Source organism: Dreissena polymorpha, chromosome 16 (genome assembly GCF_020536995.1).
Source record: "Dreissena polymorpha isolate Duluth1 chromosome 16, UMN_Dpol_1.0, whole genome shotgun sequence".
NCBI lineage: Eukaryota > Metazoa > Mollusca > Bivalvia > Myida > Dreissenidae > Dreissena > Dreissena polymorpha.
The window spans coordinates 526,316-549,825 of NC_068370.1; the positions used below are offsets into that span (position 1 = coordinate 526,316).

The 23,510-nt window shown below is 35.5% G+C and overlaps 2 protein-coding genes across 4 annotated transcripts in view; both read right to left on the reverse strand.

Annotated features, from left to right (window-relative positions):
* Positions 1 to 18,660, reverse strand: part of LOC127862702 (uncharacterized) — a 116,124-nt gene extending 97,464 nt beyond the window's left edge. Inside the window, exon 1 of the mRNA XM_052401956.1 lies at positions 17,937 to 18,660. The gene's annotated coding sequence lies outside the window, so the exon portion shown is untranslated. The remainder of the gene's footprint in view (positions 1 to 17,936) is intronic.
* The window catches only part of LOC127862371 (uncharacterized), a 148,402-nt gene extending 125,737 nt beyond the window's left edge, over positions 1 to 22,665 (reverse strand). For all 3 annotated transcript variants that reach the window (XM_052401462.1, XM_052401461.1, XM_052401463.1), the window contains exons 1-2: positions 22,209 to 22,665; positions 19,347 to 21,329 (exon numbers count right to left, since the gene is read on the reverse strand). In XM_052401462.1, the coding sequence (XP_052257422.1) occupies positions 19,954 to 20,844 (891 nt within the window). In that variant the 5' untranslated portion in view covers positions 20,845 to 21,329; positions 22,209 to 22,665 and the 3' untranslated portion in view covers positions 19,347 to 19,953. The remainder of the gene's footprint in view (positions 1 to 19,346; positions 21,330 to 22,208) is intronic.
* Positions 22,666 to 23,510: the final 845 nt, after the last annotated feature.

Consider the following 23,510-nt stretch of genomic DNA (forward strand, 5'->3'; position numbering starts at 1 on the left):
ATCCGTTTGTGTCGGTACCGAGTAGAGCTAGTCGGTGTAGAGCTCATATTGATGTCTTCATTCGGTCATCTGACTTGCTCATGATGAAAAGATTGGTTGTGGTCCATAAACAGAATTTCTGCAGATGAAACCTAAAGTACAGATGTCATGGTGTTTTTTATTCGTTGATATTGGGGTCTTCAAGTAAATCAGGATAGAAACATATCAATATTAACAAGATACACATGTAAGTGTAAAGCATGTAAACTACGTTATGAAACATAGCTGGTGCAATACATGACATTTCACGGCTAGTTTAGTTCGTTGAGGATAAATTGTGAAATAACGAATGCGTTCCAACTTTCACATTAAAACATCTTAACTTTCCTATTAATTAAACTGTTTCTTTACTTGTATTTTTGATTCCATATATACAAACTGGTTTTGCGATTGGCAAAGTCGGTGGTTTTCAAAGCCGCAAGTAGTGTGTCGTTTGCTTTGTCATGCATTCACTCCAATCAACAGAAAAATAACCGTGACTGCCACATTGCTTGTATAACATTTCGTCAATGTTGGTTCGATCAGTGAAATTCATAAAATTTCCCATGCATATGCGTCAGCGCCCTTTCGTCTGTACGAAATGCCAAACAACGGAACAAACAGCTCACACTACAAACATGTGACGAACACAATGTTATTTTGCCTATATTGTATATACATGTACAATTTTAGCGAACAACTTAAAATTTCAGTGGTGTAGTTGATCGGAGATCGTTCTTATTACGTTCCTAACAATACGTCTCTACACAGAAGTGTTCCAATAACGTGGGGATTTCTTCACAGTTTAAAAAATAATCATCATCTGTCGTTTATTATAATGTGCTATCGTTTAATCTGTATATGTTGTATTTCATCCGGGTTTTTATCACTTTCGTCTTGATCATAACCTTAAACTACCGCACTGAATCAATATATAAATAAAACTATTTATAAAATTATTTTATATCTTTAAAGTATCTTTACGCTAATATTATTAACTAACAAATAATGGATATTGCTCTTGACATGTTTCCTCTTTTGAAGAGCGAGCTAAGGTGTCATTGTTTTATAATTATTAATAATTATATGCCACGACGTTTTGAAAATGTGTTAAAAACTTTTGCGACATCAAGTGGTTTAGTTGATATGGTGTCTGCCTAGGGGTCAATATGTTTTGAGTTCAACCCCTACCAATTTACATGTTTTGCGGTGAGATAAAATTTCTCAAAAAGACGACAAGTTCTGGTTATTCTTGAACTTGAATGCGTCTCAATACACGCGCTCTTTTGACGCAGTCAATCTTTAATAAGTATATTTATACTTTATTCTGCATGGCCTAGGCTTGAGAATTCCCAATTATAAACACTCCCTTTTCCCGATGTGAGATAAGAGTAGAAAAAGCTCTAATTGTATAAAACATAATTCTATTGTCCAATTAATACAGAACGTATTTTATCCACAACATATTTTCAAGCCTTAGCTAATATATGCGTAACTAATAATTATTTATTTAATTTTCATTTATCAGGATTCTGAGATGTCGCAGAGGTGTAATGGTGTCATCCATACGATATTGAGGTCGTGAGTTCGATCCATACGAAATTAAGCGCTTGAAGGGTCTTTGTCAACACTTAGTTATTGTTTCGCACAGAAAAGAAACCTCTTTCTTTTGGCTCAATGTATCGGTAGTCAGTACGTTTACTCTTAAACTTACGGTTAATACTTGAGACGCTAGAAAGGACGTCATACTTTGGAAGTAAGGAGAGATATAAAATCTTGAAAAATTTTATGTGGCACTTCAATAACGAAAAAAGTGTGTTCCAAATTTACCGGTATCCAGTAGCAATTGGCCTCGTTTCCGCAGCAATCGATTTTAAAGACGTACGCCGGCGAAGCGAGATACAGTCTGCACGAGATCCACTAGAACGGTCATATTGGCGACCAAAAATCTCAAAACGGACAAAAATGTCGATAGGAGACGGATCAAGGCTGTATTTTTAGTCAACTTCATTCATGCATTTGGGGTTAAATAACAGATACATCAACAAGAACAGCATGTATCTTTATTTGCTCACTGTTAAACACACACATCTTTAAACACCGATATGCGGTCATACAATTTGTGAATGTATGTGAAATAGAATCAGCTATATCAATTAGATCAAATATCGCGGATGATTGTTTTCCCTGCGCAGTTTTTAACTGCATAAAATCCATATCGAAGAGTCCTAAATAAAATGGTGAAGTTGATGGAATAATTGTAATTTAATCAATACCAAACGTTATCGTTCATTGTAAACACATTAAGACTGTATTATGTACTCGCCATGTTATTGGATACGACAAATATCTTTTTTCAATAGATATACGGTCAAGACATATTTAAAGTTTCGCCTTAACACGAAAGCGTTCAAATGACGATTTCCTAACAGGCTGCCCCGCGCATTGATAGTAATTTCGTGCGTGATGCAATGCAATGCATTTAAAGAGAGATCATGATGGTATTGCTGAAATCACGGCTTATGTAAAACTCAATTCGTTACAGGAACTTATTCACAGAGCAGTGAGTGTTTTAAGTGTTAGTCAATTGGCTCAATTGCTGACTTTTAAACACAGGACTGTAGAGCTACGTTTAAACGACACGAACATAATTTAAGAACAAAAAGACAGAATAAGATTGACCGTGGCGGGAACGAGAACATAATCAGTCACACTTATTACTCGTTACTATGGTTTCAAGTTTGTAAGGCTTTATAATTTGATCAATATTTATTGATTTATATTCATTAACGATGTTGTCGATGAGGCCTACCGACATTTGCCAGTTTGCTAAAAATAACACCGTATGACCTCAATTTTCTACCTAGAAGTATCGTTGTTTGATGTACAATTTACAAGACGCAATTAGATTTTTAAAGACCTGCGTTTTGCAAAAATGTGACTTATGCACTATGCTGCATGCGTTGCTCCAGTTCAGCCTGTGCATAAGCACAGTCTTGTCAGGACATGCACACAGGATAGGCTTCTCCAGAGATACCACGAAACCATGCGTGTGTTTTATAGCGGAAAGCGTAGCCAATGACCAGACTGCACAAGTACACATGCTTGACTTGAGCTACGTTGGCTGCTTATGTCATACGACCATGACGCTGATGTAACAGTGTTATTTGAATGTATGGAAATAAAACGGTGTCGTAATCAAACATAAACATGTTTTGATTACAAAGGAATATATTTATAATTAACCATGTGAGGACACATATGATGTGATCTCCTGTAGTAAAATCTCTATCTACGAACACTGTTTTCTGATGTAATATACCTGCACTTCAAACATTTCATGCGGTGGATATGCGACTTTAAAGTGAATAGAAAACACAAAAATACATAAACCTTTGTTTTTAATTAAATAACACACACACGTCAATTTTCTACCTGTATTTCAAAGTCAGGATATACGCCGAATTCTTTTAAATGATATGTCTTGTTTATCGATATAGTCTAAATGTACTTTTAAGTTTTGTTATAGACGTTTATTAAGCTTAAATTCCTATGCATACAACTACGTCATCCAATAAATGGTGTCGGCTGTTTAAGAGAAAAGAAATTGCAAAACTAAAATATTTAGTATACTGTAACTTCTACGGACAAAACACTGGTTATAAAAATAGTGAACCAAAACAAACATGAGTAGTGGAAAGTGCTTTGTTTTTATCACAACAACCACAATGCGACAATTTGCACAATATTTAATTTAATAAGCCGGACAATATAAACACATCTCAATAAATTAAACAGACACCCGGTCACAGTTTAGAGGAACACTTACACTTTTACAACAAACATACCATTAACAATAATGTTACATATTGAATATATTTACAAAAGCAAATAAAATGCATTGGGGGCAGTTTCAATAGAGTTAATACAACCAATATCTACTAATGAAAAATGTTTACTTAAAGTAGATGAACAAATCAAGACGTGATTTAAACATTTCATCTTACAGTATCATATAGTCCAATACTTATATGCTTGTATGATAACATTTTTTGGGCTAAACATGCATACCACTTATTGCACATTTTGTATTTTGTTTTCTATGTATCAATTTGATATATCTAAAAATGAAACACAATGTACACATTTAAAGCTATCTTCAGTTGTTCAACAACAGAACAAACATGTTTTATGCATTCAATACAAATTCAAGATAAACAACCACACTGTTATGTAAATCTGGATTTAAGACATACGTGTATGCTGCAGTTTTAAATCAGAAGATTTACAGAAACTGGCTCCAGTGAATTCACTCCACTGACAGCTTATGTTGAACGGTCAACGTTACACAAACTGGAATAGGACTAGTACAATTACACAATTCTTTATCAGCAATACATCAAAACTATTCAAGTACTTTGCATACAAGTATACCATTATTATTGAAATATACACATTTCGTAAAGAGGTATTTTTTGCAGAATATTCAATTATAATCGTCACAATTACAAAACTCAAAGCACTGAGTAGTCATGTAAATTTAAGGAATTTTTATAAATGTCATTACTGATGCATTTTGTTATTACACATTGTGTTTGCGTAACAATAAGTACCACATTTTACCTTAACTATTACTTCACGAAACAAGCAAATAATTTGCATATTGTTTATTCCACAAAATCCTTTTAGACTTTCACTTATTGCCGAGTATATATTGCGAAGTAATTTGAAATTCTGTATGAATTTACTCGTTATATCAAGTTGTAAACACAATTATTATCTAACAAAAAAAGACATCTTAATTTGTATTGTTTAAGCAAATAATATTGCTCTGTTATATTACCAATAGAGGCAATTGCTATGCCTGACAATTGTTAACATATGACATCACTCTCCCTTATTTTGTAATTGACTCATTTCTAATTTCAAGGTACTATCGTTGTATTTAGTTAAAATTAAAGAAGAAATAAATTCATTTTAATAGTTGCTCAAATTCATTCTATGAAAAGCATAGCATATAACAATGTGTTTCTATTGCCGTAAATATCCTTTTCTCTTCAGAATATTTAATGCTGCATTATTAAACAGTTTTTATACATATATGTGCATTTACACAAGCAATGTTGTTTTATAACAATGGTGTGTACAAATAAATGTAAACAGTGAGTTTATCTTAAACAATGGCAACACTAAATGAATGATTTACATCGAAAATACAATCGCTTTGCAGTTGCTCTGTGTATAAATGGCAAAATATACCTATAAACAGTTATCAAGAAATCTGGGTTAAATTACTCACTGATTTAAGAAGGTACAATCTGGTTGTGTAAATCTACATATGCATATATAAAGCATTATAAACTTTAACATCCAAAATCGAATGTTAACACTTATGAGCATGTAAGTCTATGATCTTACAACACAAATTAACAAACATAAAATGTGCCATTTTTCATAAAACTCATCTATTTTTTTTAAATATTGTTTTTAATTCTGAGTTTTATTAAAAGCTTTCCAAATAAAACAACAGTCATGCTTTAATTATTTAGCAAACCATAGCAATTGAAATCAACAAAGTACTGGTGGTAAACAAAGAATCAATTAATTTAAGTAGATTAAACACTTTTGCCCAGAATTAATTTATATCCCCTTGAAATAGTATGCTACTTAACAAGATTTTGGATCAAATACCGACCCGAATGAGCAAATTGACATGTATTGTGTTCAGAAAGATTGATATACAGAAAAGCTTAAGTGTCATAACTCTCAACCTCTTTGAAGAATTATTTTAATGAGCACATCTATGTTACTGGTAAAACAGAAGACTGAAACATGGACAATACGCCAATATATTTTCAATTGTGTCCAAGTTACCATAAACATTTAAACAGCTTTGACAATCTTAAAATAACTTTGTTATGATTGTATTTCCCTTAAATTTACCATATCCGGATCAAAATCTGAAGTGCAAGGTTTATAATACAGACACAGACATTGGATATACCTGCAATATGTGTGCTTCAAATAATACATTTTGTAACATACTATATTTAACTAAAACGTCCAACATAACATGACTGACAGCATCATAATTCCCATAAAACATAAACTATTGTTTTTCATTAAATACAACTTGGTTGGTCACAAGAAAATATAAAGTAAACTATTGTGTCTCTTTGAATACAACTTTGCTGGTCACATAACAAATGTGGCTGTTGATGTGACTTTTTGGCATTTGAATTATGAATTGTTATTCTGACATTTCGACTTGAACAAGGTCATTTATTTTCCACCAGTCAAACAATTATAAGATGAAACCTGTCAGAGTACGTGCTCAACATACCGCAAGGTATGTAGAGACTAGAACACCATAAACAGTATTTATCTCTGAGCTTCTTTTGTTTGACTGGGGTCAATATGGTAATAACTGCTGCAACAGGATGTGTTTCTGATTGTATGGTTTGATTTCGTCATTGGCGTCTGAAAAACAAGAAAAATGCATACAAGTAAATTTCGGTTTTTCATATTATTTTTGATACCAATGACAAAAAGAACAAGAACCGCACTGTCATAGAATGTTACAACTTCTCTGATTTGAATCCACAGAGGAAATAATGGTCCAGAAACTATTGATGAAATAAGCATCGATAATACATATTAAAGTTGAAAAATAACCTCTTTATCTACTCATACGATGGGATTGGATTTAATAAAAATTCGCTTTTGGCATTGGAAAAGTAGTACCTAATGATTAATGAAAATAGTAGGGATGGCATCGAATACCAATATCGGTATTCGAATGTTCGCAAATTCATTCAATCGAATATTCGAATATTCGCATAAAACGGCTGGATTGATTTTACCTTTTTATGTGTTAATTTCCATTGGTTTGTAAGTTATATCCGTTTGCTAAATACGAAGCTGTTTATTAACGTTACCATCGAAAAATTGTATCGCTGTCGACTAATACTATGACCGATACTGTGATCGGGCACAAATAGAATGAAAAACATCGTGTCATAGAATTTTATTTTTTAATGATTCCACAGATTTGTAGCAGACCGCGCATATGTAAAACTATGTTTACACACATTACACGTTGCGGTCTTCTTATCCACAGACCACGTAAAGTATTCCATACTGCAGAAGGGGCTGGTGGCATTTTCAGATTTGAATTATGATTCCTTGATATTTGTTTAGTTTATATCATCTGTTACTTTTGAGTAATTCACATATTTAAATGTCTGTTCAAACTGTGATCACAAAAACTAAATTATTATTCGCAAGTAAATTGAAGCCCTTAATTGGTACCTAATTGACAAACAACAATTCGGGCCATTTCTTATAGTAAGTATATTGCATCGCGCGATTTGAGTAATTCACACATTTTAATGGCTGTACATACTGTGATCACAAAACTAAATTATTATTCGAAAGTCAATTAAAACCGTTAATTGGCACCCCATTGGCAAACAACAGTCGGGGCCTTTCTTAGAGCGTGTATATTGCATTGCGCAATCAACACTGATACGGGCCGCGTTATCAGTTTGACACGAAGAACGTCACGTCAAACATGTTACTCCCAGGTGATTTCGGTTGCTTTTAGTAAGCGGTTTGCAGGTCATTAAATATTGGTGAAATTACATTTGGATAAAAATGCGAATATGCGAATATCATTTTTATTATTCGAATGCTGACCATTCAATCGAATATTCGAATATTCGAATAATTTTGCCATCCCTAGAAAATAGGCAAGGGTCTACTAGCTGATGGCCCCTAAAACATTCATTGGGCAAGAGTTTTTCTAAGAAAACTCATATCTCTTTGGTGAATTAGGAAAATGTTGGTGACCATGGTCACGGATGCACCCACATTTTTCTTGTGTCACAAAACTCGACTGACGTCAAACAAAAATGAACCAAAAAACACAGTAAAGCAAGTTCATATGATGGTACATATGTACATTTACCCACCTAACACGTAAATTAGGGCCATGCAAAAAGCATGCGCATGACTCGTTAACTCACCGAAGGTTCCCTGTGTTCACAGACTGAGGGTCCTGCACCATAGAGATGATATAATCTGCTTCCGGAGCAGACTCTGCATTTTGCAATCAGGGTTTTCTGGAAATGAAGTCAGTAATGTGTCAAACAAGACACATTTTTGAAGACAATGCTAGCTTGACTTTGACATTCTTCAAGACTCCCAGAAATGGTTCAACTTTTTCAACCGGTCACACGTGTGAGTCCCTTAATAAGTCATACACCTAAAATAATCAGGCTTATCTAAAGCCTTGTGTCCACGATGTTCTAGAGTTGGAAGCCTCTTAAAACTTAACATACAGTCAATGATATCAAGACTTAATTTTATAAATTAGTATTTTATTTGTTGGTAATGACCAAATTGTCTCCAAAGTATTTATATAAAAACAATTTACAAGTGGCGCAGACACAGGTTGAATATACTTTTTTGTGACAAAAGTTGTATACATAGTTGATGATTCACGAAAGGCAACACAATTTAAGAAAGTTGATTGACATAAATTTGGGACAATCAAACAGAGGGGATAATAACTTGATAGTCAAGATGGTTGCGTCCGGGCTGAGTAATAGGCGTTATTTTGTATTAATAATCGCTCTATATCTCTACTCGCTACAAAATGTTTTAGCGGGTACACAACATTACAGATCCTGCTAAACAAATTTGTAGAGAGTAAAGTCGAGATATATGTGTATATCAATACGAAACAAACGATCATCACTTTCTTACGGCATTTCAGAATTAATAAAAGTAATAATTAGTATAAAACAGCGAACCATACCAGTCTCGTCATGGACGTCGCCTTCTTGACTTGCACGTTATAACCCCCTCTTATCACTTCTTCTTTGCCATTGATGCCATATTGTGCAGTCATGTTGTTAACTGCAAATGGTTGAGAAATTTCAACGATAATGTTAAAAGATACATTCCTGTTCTGTAATTAATCCGTTTGCAGTAAAAACATATTGAGCAATCTTTATAGAGACAAAGTTTTTTCTTTCTGCATACATTTTGAGAAAGATTGAGCAATATTTAAAGGAAAATATTCAAAGATGTTCTTGTAAATGCCTGTTTTGTAGTCATTTTGTTTATTGTTAATTTTACACATTTAAAGGGGAAAGTATGTAGATTTTCTTATGATGCCCTGTATTGCAGTCATTTCGTTTATACATTTGGAACAATATTAAATAACTTGGTCATCGAGTTGGTAAACAAGTCCCTTTATGATCTTAAATTGTCTTACTACCATGACCATATATGCTGATTAAACCTTATGTGACCTTAAACCTGACGCCCACGTGAGTACAATAACCAGGTCAAGTTGGTAGCAGAAAAAATCATCGCTAGGCACTAAGGGGTTTTGGGTGATCCTCGACCTGTTTAGGAGAAGAGAAATCATAGGGAAAATAAATCAAATCGAAGTCTAAAACATCAATATGTTTAGATATATTTTGAAACACATATTGTTCAGCTATATTTTGAAAAAACTTAATGTGTTCTTCATACATTTTTCGAAGAAAAATATAAAGAAATGTATCTTTTGATTTTTGGCATTAATAATTCTATTAGTTATCATGCATATGCATTTGTGGTGTTGATGTATTGTGCTATAAAACATTTCCATCTTACACGGAAATCAACAAATATTTTCAATAACTACATTAGGTTTTATTTAAAACAATCCGTATTGAGCAAAAGACTGCGACCCTTGGTACTCTTAAATGTTGAAGACAACTTACTTGACTGCTGTTATTGCTGCTTTGCTGACGTGGCTTGGTCATTAGAATACTGTTAGACACTGAACACGAACCGCTGAAAGAAAAATATATTCTGGTAAACGTGTCATAATAAAACATACTAATTCACAACGGTTCCTGCATTGACAATTTTTTATCTCAAGTGATTCTAGTGACTCTATGCTTCCTTTGTTTTAAACAAAGCTATTTACAAAGTTCTGTGGTCAAAATGTTAGTTAATAACTCTGAATACAATATAAGTTACACAGCCTCTGAATTCCCATGTATGGTGAGATACAGAGTCAGTACATTAATATTGTGCAAGAGAGTGACTTGGCCAATGATAAGTTAGAGCTTTGTCACAAAATGATTACCATACCTCAACCCGCACTTCTTGGGGTTCACACAATTGAAGATATAATAAAATCCCTTGAGAAATGTAGATTGGTTTGATATAAATATGTTTACATTTTATGCAGACATAAAGCCCCTCTGACTGACCAACTTACAGACATTGACTCCAATAAACTATCTCCAAAACTTGGTGTGTGGGATTTAATTATCATTAGTTCTTATCCCCACCTTTCAGGGCATGTTGATCTACTGTTGCTGTGAGATTGAGAAGTTCAGGGTGCTTCATAAACCTGTCCCCCACGGCTGAGGCTGCTGCTGGAGCCCTGCTTCATAAACCTGTCCCCCACGGCTGAGGCTGCTGCTGGAGCCCTGCTTCATAAACCTGTCCCCAACGGCTGAGGCTGCTGCTGGAGCCCAGTCAGGTCATGTTGATCTACTGTTGCTGTGAGATTGAGAAGTTCAGGGTGCTTCATAAACCTGTCCCCCCACGGCTGAGGCTGCTGCTAGAGCCCTGCTTCATAAATCTGTCCCCCACGGCTGAGGCTGCTGCTGGAGCCCTGCTTCATAAACCTGTCCCCCACGGCTGAGGCTGCTGCTAGAGCCCAGATTGGCACCGATTAGATATTTGGCTAGGAATTCCATTCTCTGAAGGGTCACATATGGCGCAGTTGCACTGTTCATTAGCTCGGCGAGGTTTTCAGAGAAAGGTGCCTTGTTCATTGACATGTTGTCCTGTGAAATAAAATATAAACAAATGTAACTTCAGTTGCATCAGCAGGAGATCATTCTATTTGTCACATCTACACAGTTTTCAGACAGTTCATACATCGAATAAACAAGAATGCCAACAATACACCTGCTAAGAAGACTGGGTTATATTGATCGTGAGTGAAATGGCAGACACGTTTATTTTGGTCAATTTTTCTTCATTAAACAAAAACATATGTTGGAGGTGCTACATGAGATCTGGTTGGTAACTAAATTTGGTCTAGATATTATGATCAAAATCATTATCAACATATTTCATGATGATCAGATGTTTTGAAATAGAGAGCAGATGCAATAGTGTGTGCAAACCTCTCGACAGCGCACTTACAGCAAAACAATAAAGTGCTATTGCAACAAGGGAATGGAACAATAACAAGGCATAAACATTGATCAGTCAATTTGTAGATATAGTGGGCTCATCAAGTTATGAAAAGGTCACATGGACAGCATATCAATGTTATATTTATAACAATTCACAAAATTGCGCCTCACTCTGTGAAAATGGTTAAATGTATGTGTTTAAAGTATCGTCTCAAATAGGCCTATTAATTCCTTGCAGGCTAATCGCTGACGACACTCCGCCTAAACTAGATTTTTTCTTAGAAGAGACTTTCTTTATACAAACATAAGAGCTGTGATTGTGAAACACAATGCCCCTTACTGTGCTTTGAAGCCGCACAGCAGCTATTTTAGAAACAAGGTTATATTCGATCCGGAGGCATAAAACACCATTTTAGCAGAAAGTGTCTTCCCAGATAAGCCTGCAAGGACAACACTTAAGGCACATGCCTTATCTCACAGCTAGGCTCAACTGTAATTACCCAGTAAAAGAATAAAGAAAACATTCAGCACAGGTGGGTCTTGATAATGAGTATGCTCAAGTCTCATACATTTAAAAGCGCTCGTCAATGGAACTGTTTATTATTGAATTGTGAGCGCTGTTGCTTCTGCTGCTGCCGCTGCAATTCATATTGAGGCTGAAGCAGCAATGTGTGCATATTTTGCTATTTAAACATCTCAATCTTTCTCCCTCGAACACTGACAGATATCTTTGAACATAGAATGAAAACATAACATGCATTTTAGTCTGAATTTAAATGCGATACACATGTAAGTATTTTAAGTACACTAAGCAAAAAAAAACAATATTCCTTAAATGTAACAATTTTCTTTAAATACAATCTTTAAGTTCTTTAATTGAAAACAATGAAAAATTTCGTTTTTTGAAAAATATCTGCATCCTGCTTATTGTAACAAAAGGGTCAGGATGGCCCTGAAGACTTAGTTCGACTTAAAACTTTGGTAGAAGACTTGCCCTTTTGACATAGTTGTTGACCGCACTTAAGATATTTTCGAAAATGGCATTGATTATAAGATGATATTGTCAAGATAAACATTATGCCCTATTTTAAACATGACTGAGTCATAAATGTGGCTTCTAGAGTGGTCTGAGATTTAACTTAAAGACCTAGTTTATGGAAAGATGTGACCGAATTTTAAAATTGGTCTAGACAAAATAAAAAAGATGAAGTTTTAACAAGATTGAGTCGTCAATGCAACCTCTAGAGCGGTAACATGATATTTAGAACATTTTACCTAGTTACCCAGTTTTTGAACGCACATGATGTGATTTCAATATGCAGCATTCAAGATCAACATTCTGACCAAGTTTGATCGATTTTCAGTGGGAAGAAAGATTGCACCTCATGACCTAGTTTTTGGGTACATGTGACATAGATTCAAACTCAGACTTGAAAATTGAAAGATAAGCATTTTTCATCAAATTGAGTCATAAATGTGGCATCTGGAGTGTTACGAAGGCTTTTCTAACAGTTGACCTAAATTCCAAATTGGCTTAGACATTGTCAAGATAAGCATGCTTACTAAGTTTTTATAGAGATTGAGCCCCTATAGTGGCATGGGGTTTTGAAAGATTTGATCTGATGACATGGTTTCCTAGTTTTGGGCCAAGTTTCATGAAGATCTGATCAACAAATTAGGCATCTAGAGTGTTAATGACAAAAGTTGACCTCACGCACACAGCACATTGATTGACATAGGGTTATCACAATTTCTTACCAGAGCATTTTCTGCTCAAGTAAGCTTGAAAAAGATCTTTAAATGTGTAAATATGTACCACATATCACTAACAATTCTTCTGGGGGCTATAGCCATAAGGCACATTCCTGATGCAGTCAATACAACGCTTCTTATACTACTACTATCATTTACATATAATTACAATTACAATCACAGTATTGGTGATTAAAATTGCTATCCAGATCTCCGCAAATATATTGCTATCCAGATCTCCGCAAATATAACACCCATCTAACACAAAGGCACAAATAACATTGACCCCTTTGATATAGAAATGGCAGTTTCATTACGATCATTACATTTGATATAGAATGTGATTTTGGTAAAGTGTTAAAAAGTCAGTTTGGTTGGTACCTACATATAATTTGCATGCTATTGACATTTTTGAAATAAAGCTCTGGATGTTCAATATAACCCATAATTTGAGGGTTGAGCGTGAAGCTGTCTATCTTATTAACATTTGTATCGAAGATGCACTAGTTTCACTTTTAACCCTTAAATTAATAAGATATTCGTGTCAATTTATTGAAGAGCAGGAAACCCAGTTTTGTGTGCATTTTGGTTTAACCAATTTGTAAAAGCTTGATTGCATCAAAAGTCTCAGGCTTATAAAAGCCGCATTAAGGGAAAATTTGGCTTAATGCATGTGCACAGGCACAGGCTAATCAAGGAAATTTTTCCGACCAAGACAGGATTTTCATACAGAAGAGACTACCTTGGCATTTTAAGACAGGACATTGTGTCAGGTGCTCACAACTTTGCCACAGTGATCCCTTTTCCAATGATAAGGGAACTTACTTCAGTTTTATTTTTTTATTTTTAATATTTTGGGCTGTTGTTCGGTCCCATTCCAAATGTAACAAAATATCCATTTTTCCAAAATGACAGATTGAAATTAACAAGTGAAGGTTTCCAAAACAAAGAAAAATATATGCCATTTTCAGTTCAAGTTGAACCATAGTAAATGTAATATTGAACAAACTTTTATCCTCAATATTAAAGTATTTGTTAGCAAAAACAACCACAACACCTATTTCTCAATTTTACTTAAAACAAGCAAATTTGTTGAATTGATATCCCCCATCAAATACATTTTGTTTATGGATGGGTGTAGAACAAAAAGAAAAGGTATAAATGAATTGTTGTGCCTTTTGTCAATTATTGTTTTTAACTCATTTGTACCTGTGATGGGTTTGCAGACAATAAAATGCAGATAGCATATTTTTCATGAATCAATTTACTATGGAAAGTTATTACAGAATTCGTTTAATGCATAGTAAAGGAATGACTAAATAATGAATAATTCATCAAATTTGTGACCTTTGACCTCAATGTATGACCTTTACCTTAACACCTAAGATTATGGGTGTTGAATGTGAAGCAACCCCAGATGATTGAGAACAACATGGCAAGTTTTAGGGCTCTGGCTCATCTGTTAATGGAGATAAAGCTCTAAGCTTATATTAAAAAGCATTTTTTTAAGATACAAAGGGCCATAACTCCATTATTAACAGATGGTGTACAGTGCCATTTTGCATGCATCATCATCTTATCCAAATATATACTCATACCAAGTTTCAATGAAATCCACCAAAGCACTTCCAAGATATGGCTCCGGACATAAAAGTGCCGGCCGGACAGAAAGACGGACGGACTGACACCGCCAATCCCTTCGCCTATGGCAGGGGATAATAACAACACAGTTTTTTTGGCGTAGCTGTTTAACGTCACTTTTGACCTTACCTGACCTGACCGCGGCTAGACACAAATGAATACACTTCATTTATTCTATTGGCTGATTTCAGCATACAACCAAAACATTGAAAACATGTCCGCGTCTTTTTAACACTGTTTTACTGCCTGTTCAGCATGAAACAACTGTATCTCTAATGAAAAGGCTTGATAAATAGAACAGTTTTACATTCAACTCTTGACATCAATACGGTTTGTGCGTGCACCTTTTATTTCCAGAGGATTGTCAGCCCCATAGCATTTGTTTTTTTTAAAGGCTGCGTTCTCATATTTAGTTATTACTACCGTATTGCATTCTGTGATCACGTATATTTTAGATCATATAAATATTGTTGTTCCATATCCTGATATTTGCTTTGACCAAAATATGTTAAATTGTTTTCGAAACAGCAAAAATAATATGAAAAAGTTTTAAGCTGTAAACAAACCGTCATTCCAGCAGTGAAATCGTGACCTCACTTTAACGCATTGCATTCCATCTCACAAGGTATAAAGTTCAGTTCGCGGTCAGTCCAAGACTCATTATATAAACTCTATCGCGTTAACCCGGTGAACATGACCGGAAATATCTTCATTGCAGATATTCGCGTTATATAATTATGGTATGTCAATAAAGGATTGTTTTTCAATAATTCCATGATATGTACTAGTTTTGATTAATTTAATAAGATTTGTTCCACCATAGCAACCAATTTACTAAGCATGAGCACAATGATTCCAATACTATTAACAATCGAATCAAATAACTATGTCCGAAAAACCACTACAACAATACATGTCTGTTCGAAGAATGCGCGTATTAATATTTCAAATTTGTACGGTTGATCCGTGTTTGGCCATATACTCGTATATCATCATTTAATTTATATTCTTCTTGTATATTTTTGTTCTTTATCAATAGAATCGAGAGCTTTTATAAGCCTAAGGCTTTTGATGCAATCAAGCTAAAATAAATAGGTTTAAACTATGGATATATGGTCAACAATATCTAATAATGCAAAGTAAGCCACAAAATCTGGCGCAAGGTTATTGATTTGCATGTGATGCTGCTAAGAACTGCTTAGAAAAAGGAATTTGCTGTCTCATTAATATAACTCTTTATCTTTTATCAACCACAACCACAATCAACGCCGTATATCTTTTTGAAAGATAGTTCTTGTTCGAAATACAAAGAGTCCAAGCCCCATTCTAAAAGTGGTGAAACAAACTATTACTGTTGAGATGTAGTGGCTGGGTGCAGTTGAGAAGCATGGTTTCCTGGGCCTGAACTTGTGAGGATAAGGACCCTATAAACATATAGAAATATCTTAACAAATCCCAAAATTATATTCAATGAATTCAGAAATGTCATCATTTACATGGACCAAATATGAACCATAGGGGCTTTGCTGTTAACACAATGTTTTTATGAAGGTTTTACCAGGATCAGTCAATGATCACTAGGACCAAGTTTATTAATAAAACAAACTGTGTAGAGGACCTCTACATTATGCTCCATATCAAATATAAAATCCTTGTAAAACTGGGAAATCCTGGGGGTAAGCCAGTTTTGACCAAAACACATTATTTGGAAACATTTGTTGATGACTCACTTTACACTGTTGCACAACAAACATTAAATCTCTTGGCTATGCAGTTTCAAACAAGAGATGTGTTCGTCAGAAACACAATGCTGCCTACTGCGCTGCTTTGAAATAAAATTTATATTTATCATTTGGCAGGTATAGAAATCATATCCCTTTATGGCTTTTTACTTCCCTTGGATTTTGTCCAATCCAACCGGGGGGGTGGGGGGGTCTGTAGGCTGCCACATATGACCAAGTCAGACATCACTGACAACCAAGGCTGTGTTTTATCAAAGAGACCATAGCCAGAGTTCATCATGTATCTATGGACATAAGTCCACAGGTATGTAATGAACCATACCATTCACACATACGTTCAGGAAAGACATGATAATTATATCATTTAAAAAAAACTTTGACAAATCAATCATTTGAGTTATAAATAATCAAAATAAAAAATCTGTACAGTAACTGTGAAAAGAACTTAAATTGTTGGTAAGGAAATATATAATCTGACATTTACAATTATATAAATTACTTCCCTTTAAAATAATTGTCTCTAACAAATCTCTATTTTTAGCAGCAAATAATTAAAAGCCATTACCTTGACTGTAGATTCACCACTCAAAATGTGCAGCTCCATGAGATACACATGTATGCCAAATATCAAGTTGCTATGTTCAATATTGAATAATTATCTCCCTTTAAACCTTATTACTTCCCTTGGATTTGTTTGTTTGACCTTAGACCTTGAAGAATGACCTTGACCTTTTACCACCATGTGTTTGCGCCGCTTTGATTTATTTAACAAAAATATATAAATTGGCAGGTCAGATAATTATGTCCATTTAAAGCTTATTACTTTCTTGAATTTGTTTTTTCGACACCGTGACCTAGTTTTTGACCCTGCATGACCCATATTCGAACTTGGCCTAGATATTGTCTAGATACAACTTCTGACCAAGTTTGGTAAAGATCGGATGAAAACTATATAAATTAGAGAGCGGACAGGAAAAGTGTGACAAACAGACGGACAGACGGACAGTGCTAAACCTATATACCCCTTTTCTTCGAAAGGGGGCATAAAAAGATGAATAAATTGAACACCCAAGGAACATTCCTGTGAGGTTTCATTAAATTAAGTTCAGTGGTTCAGGAGGAAATGTCCTTTAACGAAAACGTTGACAGACGAACACAAACACGTCACCAACGGATGGACTGTGGATTCCAAAGTTTCCAAAATTCATCTAAAGTTTCAGGCCTCTAGTAGCGAAAAGTTTAAGTTAACCGCTACACGATTTAAAAAAGGGGGTTATCTCTCCAACTATGTCAGAAAAATCTAAGAAAAATATGAACTTTCACAAGTTCACATGCATTGTTAAATAAATGCAAAGATTGAATAACTTTAGCACAATACGTTTTTAGTTAGGGTGGCCACACAAGAGTTTGGGATAAAAGAACGGATGAAAGGATGGACAAAATCACGAATAAGGGTAAATCGTTATACCCTCCTTACCTCATATAATGGAAACATCAATCATAATATCCGTAGTCTACCAAAAATTATTTGAATGACTGTGAAACTTTTTGCATTACAACCTACCTTGTAGATGAGATAATCTCTGCCCCTGAGCAGGGAAGTGTGGAGCCCCAAGGTTAGAGTGGCTGTACCCTGGGGGTAGGACTCGTTGAGCTTTGCCCCGAATTCCTGGCCCAAGAGCTCGACGCCTATACTCAGGAATTGTCCTTGGGCGACCAGCTCCAGCTCACCAGAGAGCCTGTAATTCAGCTGAGTACCAAACTGTGATTGTATGGGATCCTGTAGGAACTAGAAAAATTAGATTCCAGTAATGTTATCAGTTTTTTATAGACCCCTACACATAAAAATACATTTCAGTCACAGTAATGGGGTCAGTTAGCTATTCTGTTCCTGGCTTATTTAAGCGCATATACTGATGCCGGCAAATGATAACTGCCGTACCAGAATAAGAGAGAGAATGGTCATATAATTTTTTTCATGACCATTCAATTAACAAGTTATGTGGATGACACAATCCCAAAATATGGCTTTTTCAAAATTGTTAAAAGAAAACAACATCTTCTAATCGTATTAAAATAAATTGTAATTTACATATTACTGAAAATGCTTAATCATCTATAAAAAAGTGTAATTGCAGTCTAGTCAAACACGAATTTGTAACAATTGTGACGTAGAATATCCCCCAATGCCGCAAGTCAGAATATGTAGCATGATGTTATAGAATGTCTCAGTTTTGTAATTTTTAGTGTAGAATGATACAATGTATATACACAACCTCATATGAGAAGGAACAATAGCTGAAAGTTTGAAAGCTGAACGTTGAATCGTTAAGTGAACGCCCACAGACAGATGGAAAGACAGACAGATAGACGTCCGTCCAAGGGGATTCCTTTATACCCCAATTAACAGGGGGTATAATTAATAAATATCTTCAGGGCATATCATCACTCCAGTTGCATATCTGTATACTGAAAACCTGGAAAGGTGGTAAATTGTAGTTTATAGATATTCTTATTCAAAAAAAATGCAGATAATTATTTCATAGAATGTTTACTGCATTTCAATAATTGTTTAACTTATCTTAAACAACGTTTAATAAGTATCATGTTTAATTTATGAAAGGGGATTATTTGTAATATACAAGTGAAAACAAAGAAACAACTTTTGGTTTAGAGGCTGAATTTTGGCAAAAAAATGTATGAAAATATGCCCTGACCTTTTTATGATTAACACTGATATCAAATCAACACTTATAAGTATTTATTGACTCAGTTTGACCAGTTAAAAAAAAGAGTCGTTCCAGATTAGACTGTGCTGTCTGCACAAACAGCCACGACACTTTCCGCTTTAATGGAATTTTTTGTTTTAAAGGCATATTCAGAACACGTGGTCACTAATAAGCCTGGGCAGACTTAACACGCTTATCTGGGACAACACTTTAGCCCTGTTTTCCCAGAGCGCAGCTAATACTACCTGTTTTTATTGCTGCTGCTGCAGCAGGGCCATAGGAAGAGATTGTGTGAGTCCCGACAGTGAAGTCGCCAACCAAAAACTGGGAATGTTGGACAGCACTGTTCCTCGTGCGTCAGGTTCTCATTATTCGAGAGCAACGTATTGAGGTCAGTCAAGTTAACAGACGAGTCACTCAGCACCTGCTCTGTCTGTTAGATTCGATTATTTTATCTTGAGTGACTTGTCAAGACAGAAGTCAGACTCACCAAGCCGCCATGCAAGATGTTCATAGGTGACACGCTGAATTGCTTGAGCGACTTGTAGTATTTGTGCAAGATGTTAATACCTGGAGTGCTGATTTTCTTGAGCGACTTATAGTATTTGTGAGATGTTCATAGGTGACGTGCTGAATTTGTTGAAGACTTGTAGTATTTCAAGGGGATGATCATACGTGGCGTGCTGAATGTCTTGAACAACTTGTATTATTTGTGGGAGATGTTCATAGGTGGCGTGCTGAATTTCTTGAGTGACTTGTAGTATTTGTGAGATGTTCATAGGTGGCGTGCTGAATTGCTTGAACGACTTGTAGTATTTGTGGGAGATGTTCATAAGTGGCGTGCTGAATTTCTTAAACGACTTGTGGTATTTGTGGGAGATTTTCATAGGTGGCGTGCTGAATTTCTTGAGCGACTTGTAGTATTTGTGCGAGATGTTCATAGGTGGCGTGCTGAATCTTGAGCGACTTGTAGTATTTCTGGGAGATGTTCATACGTGGCCTGCCAAATTTTTTAAACAACTTGTAGTATTTGTGCGAGATGTTCATACGTGGCGTGCTGAATTTCTTGAGCAACTTGTAGTATTTGTGGGAGATGTTCATAGGTGGCGTGCTGAAATTCTTGAACGACTTGTAGTATTTGTGGGAGATGTTCATAGGTGGCGTGCTGAATTTCTTGAGGGACATGTAGTATTTGTTGGAGATGTTCATAGGTGGCGTGCAGAATTTCTTGACCGACATGTAGTATTTGTGCGAGATGGTCATAGGTGGCGTGCTGAATTTCTTGAGCGACTTGTAGTATTTGTGGGAGATGTTCATAGGTGGCGTGCAGAATTTCTTGACCGACATGTAGTATTTGTGCGAGATGGTCATAGGTGGCATGCTGAATTTCTTGAGCGACTTGTAGTATTGGAAGATGTTCATAGGTGGCGTGCTGAATTTCTTGAGCGACTTGTAGTATTTGTTGGAGATGTTCATAGGTGGCGTGCTGAATTTCTTGAGAGACATGTAGTATTTGTGCGAGATGGTCATAGGTGGCATGCTGAATTTCTTGAGCGACTTGTAGTATTGGAAGATGTTCATAGGTGGCGTGCTGAATTTCTTGAGCGACTTGTAGTATTTGTGGGAGATGTTTATAGGTGGCGTGCTGAATTTCTTGAGCGACTTGTAGTATTTGTGGGAGATGTTCATAGGTGGCATGCTGAATTTCTTGAGCGACTTGTAGTATTTGTGCGAGATGTTCATAGGTGGCGTGCTGAATCTTGAACGACTTGTAGTATTTCTGGGAGATGTTCATACGTGGCCTGCCAAATTTTTAAACAACTTGTAGTATTTGTGCGAGATGTTCATACATGGCGTGCTGAATTTCTTGAGCAACTTGTAGTATTTGTGGGAGATGTTCATAGGTGGCGTGCTGAAATTCTTGAACGACTTGTAGTATTTGTGGGAGATGTTCAAAGGTGGCGTGCTGAATTTCTTGAGCGACTTGTAGTATTTGTAGGAGATGTTCATAGGTGGCGTGCTGAATCTTGAGCGACTTGTAGTATTTGTGGGAGATGTTCATAGGTGGCGTGCTGAATTTCTTGAACGACTTGTTGTTTTTGTGCGAGATGTTCATAGGTGGCGTGCTGAATGTCTCGAGCGACTTGTAGTATTTGTGTGAGAAGGGGGGTTGAACTGTTTTCAACATTTACTTCAACAATGTTCTTCTTCTTGGATAATAATGTAATCTGAAAAGGAAATGGCAAGTAAACTAAACATAGAAAAATAGAGTGTTTTTAGTAACAAATGAATACGTCTTGAATACATGTATATATGCTGTAACACCTTACTTAACACACCTGTTTGTTTAATGCAAAACATTGTTTCTATAATTGATATTTAGGATAGCGAAATGATTTTTGTGCAAAGTAGCACTCATAATAGCATTGTTTAAATGAATAACGTGAACCCACTTGAAATGTTGTAGCAAGTTGCCATAATTATCTTTTTTTTAAACAGACATAACTTCAAAAATGTGAGACTATACCACTTTAAATGTTACACAATACAACTTTTTGCTAATAAATTACTTAACAAGAGCTACGCATAACGAGTGCAAAAGCTCGGCTAGGGTGCAGTTTTTAATAAATGAAAGCTTGTCAGAAATTATTATTATTTTATAGAGGTCACAGTGACCTTAACCTTTGACCTAGTGACCCAAAAATGGGTGTGACATGTAGACCTCATCAAGGTGCATCTACATATGAGGTTTCAAAGTTGTAGGTGGAAGCACTTTGATTTTAGAGCAAAATGTGAAGGTTTTAGCACGACGCCGGCGGACGACGAGCTGGCTATGACAATACCTATAGTTTTCTCCGAAAACGCCGAGCTAAAAATTAAGAATAAGTGCTATCAATATAAAGTGTATTACTATTGTAAATTTAATATTAACGTTCTACTTATAGATGTTACAACCTATTAAAATCAAATAATTGTTTTAGCCAACCGTCAATTGTGAACTTTAGACAGTAATTATGGAAAAATTTGGAATAGACTTTTTAAGATTAGGAATTGGGCTGAATTGTTGCCCCAACTTTGACAGTATAAATAACTCTTTAAGGTCATACCAGATACTCAAGAAGCTGAGATGACATGCAAGCCTAATTGATATTGCTTATGGCCGAGTTGAGAGTCGAAGGGCATACTGGTTGACACATCCAAACTGCTGTCATTTTTTTATGCCTTGTCTATTGCCAATTCAATGTGTGGTCAATTGGGCTTGGAGTGCAAAGTAACAAACCCTGATGGGTTAACCTTTAGCACCTCGTTTCAGATGTCAGAATTCACGCCTGAGGCATGCCCAGGGATGTACCATGAGTGTTCAAAACGAAGTCGTTACTGCCCTTGTACAGGTTATCCAAATTTTTATTGTTTTGATATTCTTTCTGGTGTCCAACAGTGAGAACTGATTGTTAGCTTTAACATAACTTTTGCTATAACTCCTCGTGTCTGGAACACTTTTTCCTATCCCGGCACTCAACCTGAACTAACTCGGGCTCGAGTGTGGTTCACTCAACAAGGACATTGCAGTTGTTGAGAACAGTTCACGAGAACTCAACGTGCTCAGAATTTCCTGCAGACGAATGGAAACATTCAACAAAGCTGACCTTTTGAGGCCGTAGGTCAAGGTGGAGGCGCTAGGGGAAGGTTCGTCCTTGACTGAGGCTCATGCGGGCTGGACTGGTGCTGTTGCTGCGCCAAATCAATATCGATGATGGTGCTCTTCTGAAAACAACACAATGGGTGATATGAACTTGAAACAAAGGTTTGTATTTCAATTTATAAAAAAATCAAGCATTTTGATTGGATGTGAATTGTTTAAACAGAAAATCTTCATTCTTATGACTTTTTAATCTGGCATATCCTTGGTTACATGTCCAAAATAGCATACACAAGAATCAAATCAGACCATTATATATTTAAACATTTAAAGTGTTGGCACGTGCTATATAAACCTGTACATTCATAAAAAAAAATTATAAACTTGCAGAGATTTAATTTCATAAGCCAATATGTGGCTCATAAATATTCAAAACTAACACAAATTTCCCATAAGCTAATCAGGGGGGACACTTTCCGACTAGACTTAATTTTCATAAAGAGGAGACTTCCTTTCAACAAAAAATACTTTGAAAGAGTCAGTGTTATCCCTGATTAGCCTTAAAGACTGCACAGGCTAATCTGGGATAACAATTTAAGCACATGCATTTAGCCACATTTTCCCACAACACAGCTTATTAATCTTTTAGCAGCTCCTTACCTGCATAACAAAAAAGGGAAAATCAACTTGTACAAAATATATAGAGGATATTTGTTGGATTCTATGGGATATCAATTTTATTTCACGAGTGATCATATAAAATAATATT